The sequence below is a fragment of the Mytilus galloprovincialis genome, chromosome 1 (assembly GCF_965363235.1).
Source record: "Mytilus galloprovincialis chromosome 1, xbMytGall1.hap1.1, whole genome shotgun sequence".
In the NCBI taxonomy this organism is placed as follows: domain Eukaryota; kingdom Metazoa; phylum Mollusca; class Bivalvia; order Mytilida; family Mytilidae; genus Mytilus; species Mytilus galloprovincialis.
In genome coordinates this window covers 122,442,222-122,447,234 of record NC_134838.1, presented here as the reverse complement: position 1 = coordinate 122,447,234, position 5,013 = coordinate 122,442,222, and the positions used below count along the sequence as shown (strand labels likewise).

General features: G+C 31.2%; 1 protein-coding gene across 1 annotated transcript; it reads left to right on the top strand.

Moving 5' to 3' along the window:
- Positions 1-536: 536 nt before the first annotated feature.
- LOC143056358 (forkhead box protein D3-like) lies at positions 537-1,885 on the top strand. Its single transcript, XM_076229449.1, has one exon. It carries the CDS (start codon positions 639-641, stop codon positions 1,755-1,757), a length of 1,119 nt encoding a protein of 372 aa, XP_076085564.1. The 5' UTR covers positions 537-638; the 3' UTR covers positions 1,758-1,885.
- Positions 1,886-5,013: the final 3,128 nt, after the last annotated feature.

Genomic DNA, 5,013 nt, shown 5'->3' with positions numbered 1-5,013 from the left:
TATTATCTTCATTCTATAAAATCATATACATTTAATTCCAGGCAGGATCAGAACAATAAAACCATTACAATTATCATTGTTATTACATATATATTTTTTTTTATTCCCAATAGAGGACCCATTATAGGCATAATCAGTACATCGATTTTCACACAATTGCAATAGACACAAGAAATAATTAAAAAAAAAATAAACAAATAGGAATACAATTGAAATATATATATATTTCGTTTCAACAGAAAGGGAAATTTGTTCAAAAATACAATAATACACAAGGAACTCTTTTTTTGTTTTTTATTAGTGTGCTCTTTTTTCTAGAGTTATTAAAACATTTTCATAATATTTCAACAGACTTATTGATCCTGCATCTTCTTAAAATAAATTACCTTAAAAATGACAAGATTAACCAAGTGGGATGTAACAGTAAATCTGTAGTCTCCGCCCACTTTACACAATCTAACGTTTAAATGGCTGTGATTGGCACCTTCAAGTTCGAATTTCTATAATATTTACAAACATTATAAAACAGTTGTGGTGGTCAATCGCACGTCATTTAAATAATTATTATAATAGGTGCCTCTTAACTGTACTGTTTTCACACCTTTTACGACACTCTATGAAGTCGGGTTCTGTGTGATATGAAACTTGCAATGGAGAACAATGCACATCATTCTACAGACAAACTTGATAACCAAAGTTATTTAAATGATGAAAAGACATGTTGGCAGTCTGGTGGAATAGAAAGTGAAGAAGAAGATATTGATATAGAAGATATAGTGGACATAGAGGAATGTACGGGACATTCTGATTGTGTTTCCGAGGGACAAAGTTCAGAACTTATTAAAACTGAGGGAAATTTGGAAAGTACCGCAGAGAAAAGTTTAACAAATGTAAATAAAAAACGTTCAAATCTTGTGAAACCACCGTATTCTTATATAGCCTTAATAACAATGGCAGTACTCCAGTCACCTCGCAAAAGACTAACTCTCTCAGGAATATGTGAATTTATAATGAACAGGTTTCCGTATTTCAGAGAAAAATTCCCAGCATGGCAAAACAGCATTCGACATAATCTGTCATTGAACGATTGTTTCATCAAAATTCCCCGTGAACCTGGAAACCCGGGAAAAGGAAACTATTGGACATTAGATCCAAGATCGGAAGATATGTTTGACAATGGAAGTTTTCTTCGAAGACGCAAACGATTTAAGAGGTCCTATCCGGATATGATGCACCAGCCTACTGCATTTGGTGCTGAACAGTACTTTCACCATCACCATCATCATCCTGGAATAATCCAATCAGCCCATCCAGCAATGATCGGGGCAGGGATAGCTTATCCATACCTTTCACCATTAATGACATCACAATTACCATTCCTTACTCAGGAGATGAACAATCGAGCTCACCTTCCTGCTATATCGTTACCAAGACCCTTAGTAAATATATCGTCTAGTCCTAGTCCAACAACATCAACATCAGCAAAACCAGGATTCTCTATAGACAGTATTATAGGTAACACTGACAATAAAAAGACTGAAGCAACTAGCACGTCGAGACCGTCTTCTGTAGTGCTTTCTCCGACGTCCGCATTGGCCCAGTTTAGAACAAGTGAATTAGACGTTGCTTCGAGGGTTAATGCAAATGCAGCTATACTTGCGCAATTTCAAGCTGCTATACCACACGTTAACTCACTAGACATAGAAAAATACAGACAATATTTACAAATGTACGGACTAAGTGGATGGTCGCGTTAGTGCAATAATTATTATTTGTGTAAGTAAACATTGTTATTTATTATTGTCATTCCCTGTGTCGAGACCAAAGATTATTCATTGTTTGTTTAAGTGCTTATATTTATAGATAATAAAATATTCATGTTGTATTTATTTTGCTTTTTTTCAATTCTGTTTAAATGAATTGAGAAGTAAATATTTGACAGATTAAATAAATTTTTAAGCACGCTTTTTTTGTCCCAGATTATCCTCTATTTTATTCAAGTGGATTAAAATAACTAAATCAAATATGTATTGTTAGAAAATACTAGTATTGAGACTGTTCTTATTTCTCTTTAGTTTATATGACTTGTTGCATCAATATGTGAGAAGTTTCAGTAAACAAAGATAAAATTATTCTTTCAATTTATTTTGTTATAAAATGTATCATTTTAACAGGATAATATTTATAAAATAAACACTGAAAATTACCAATGAATTAAAAAATAATAATATCTTGTTATACTATTAAGATAAGTCTTGAAAAGTGTAGATTTTTAGATAAGATTACATGAATATAAATAGTTCGCACTTGAGTATCCAGGATTAGGACATATTAACGAATTATAGGTGGAAAATCTGTTGACTTTGATTTTAAATAGTTTATTTATTTACCTATATATTAGACCCTTTACTTTCTTTCGAAAACCTCAATTTGCTAAATAAATAAAATAGTAAAATGTTTGCAAATTTATGATAACGATACAAACTTACAAAATAGATTCCATTCTATTAATGTAAGTATTTTTTTCTTTCAAAATCTATCAAATTTAACCTTCCTCCATTTTCTTTTGCATTGGTCTTTGGGAATTGATACAGCTATGTATATTTTAAAAATGGGAAATAAATTATCAAAGTGCAAAGGTTTTAATGTTTTTTGTCTCATTCTTTATTAAAGTTATTAAAAGGTTTTAAGATATATAAAAACTTCTATTTTTCAAGACAATATCCGAGTTTATGTTTAGTTACTTCAATTTAATTCCACTGGAACGACCCTGTTAAAATGTAGAAAATATGAATTCATTATTTAATGAAGACCACTTAATGTACTGTTGTTCGAATGCCCTTATTTAATTTTATCAACGTCATTCCCTACTTAATTTTTCTAGTGTTACTTTTGTATTTTAGATGAATTTTGATGATATTTATACTACGGTACAAAGTTAACTAGTTACAGTCACTCGTATGTAAAATATTACAGATAGGTCAAATTAGGGCGAGCAAGACAGGGTAAGAACATAAATTCGTCATCGCCTCTCTTACACTGAAACGAAAACGATAGGTAAATAGTTTGGAAAATAAGAATATTTTATAAAACATTGGAGTTAACATACAAATCAGACAACTTGTGTTGATATAAGAGAGAGCGAAAATACCAAAGGGATATTCAAACTCATAAGTCGAAATCAAATTGACAATGCCGTGGAAAAAATCGCCGTGATATAGGCTTTTTTGTGCAGATGATCAATCAAACCATGACAAATGCATATGTTATTATTAATTATTTGAAATAATGTTGAATATATTTATTTGAAATGATGCGGAATAGACTTCTTGAAATGATGAGGAATACTCATACATTAAAGAATAAGAATATGAATATTTAGTATTCCAATCAAGGGCCATTGATGATGGGCATCATGTCATGTACACATAAAACAATACATCATGATTTGTAACAGAAAAAAAAAACATTTTTTATATACTGAAATAAAACATTAAAAAGTTCAGACAGATGTTATTCTCTTCATTCAATAAAAATCGCATAAAATTAGAATCATATTCAAAACAGTGTGGTCCTGGCCATTTATTGACGACCTAAATTATCCCATTGACTGGGACAGATTAGGTGAACGTTTGTCTGTAAGGAACATTGCTCACTTCTTACTTATTATAGAATTTAAACTGTGGGGTCACCAAAGGTTCTTAACGCCTTTAATAATAAAATAATTCGAAAAAAAATTCAGGAATAACCTTTATGTTTTGATTTATATTATTGATATAAATCAACACATCGTATTATTCCGGATTCGTTTTTCGAATTGCTTTTTTATTTAGGTGTTGAGAACCTTTGGTGACCCCACAGATTCAGTGTCTTTAACAAGTACATAGTGAGCAGTGATTGTTACCGACAAACGTTCACCTAATCTGTCCCAGTCAATGGGATAATTTAGGTCGTCAATCAATGGCCAGGACCACACTGTTTTGAATATGATTCTATCTAATGAGACAAAACAAATCTTCAATTGGCAAAGATAACTCAACACAGTGACAAGTTTCTAACCAAAATTTCAGTATATTTCAGTTAAAAACAGAAAACTTGACGGCTTGTTATAATTCTTATGCCACCCTTCTCGTCTTTGGTGCATACATGAATTATGAATTACATATCCTATATATATACCAGAGACATTTAATACAATATGTCTCTCTCTCTCTCTCCATACTCCAAATATCGATACTTGATATTCGGAACTATGAATACAAATTTTCCGTTCAAGCATTTACAAAAAGAAGAAAAAACGGTTTAGCTTTTTTATGTTCCACTGTATCACACTTTTCTGATTCCCTTCATCTTTCCTCATACATGTTACGAATGAGACCAAGTCTAGTATCATTTATAAGTATTGTGTTGTGAACGGTTATGGGTGAGATCAATTAGTCTAGAGCGTCATATAAGTTTAACATTATTCGTGAGGTCAAAGCTAGTACAATGATACCAAATAGAACGTTGGTTTATATAAATGCCGCAACTTATACACGAACAAAAAACTTATAAAAATATGACTGCTTTTTTTTTAAATATCAACTTGAAGAGAAAAAAAAAATGGTTTAAAACACATACAAACATACTGGTTATTTTAGGTAGCTAAGCATGAAAATATAAAAAAAAATCTTGAGTTGATATCAACATGAATATACCTACTAACAGGATATAAAGAGTATTATATAGACCCTAATTATATATTTGCAGTCAAATAAGCATTACATATTTGCCACCGTACGTTAAGTCGATCAGTCAACCACACTGCATTAAAAAGACAAAACATGCTGTTGATACCGTGCCACGGAAGTAAACATGTGGAGATATATAATAAAACACACAACATCTACCTATTCCATATATCATATCATGATGGGGTAACTTTGCAAGGAAACTCGTTTGTTTAGCTTGGTCGACTTCCTATACTGACACTTCTTATCTTCATTCTGTTCTGGGTGTCTTTTATTCGTTTTC

Excerpts from the sequence above, each read along its gene's own strand:
- LOC143056358 (XM_076229449.1), top strand. The coding sequence starts at position 639 with ATGAAACTTGCAATGGAGAACAATGCACATCATTCTACAGACAAACTT.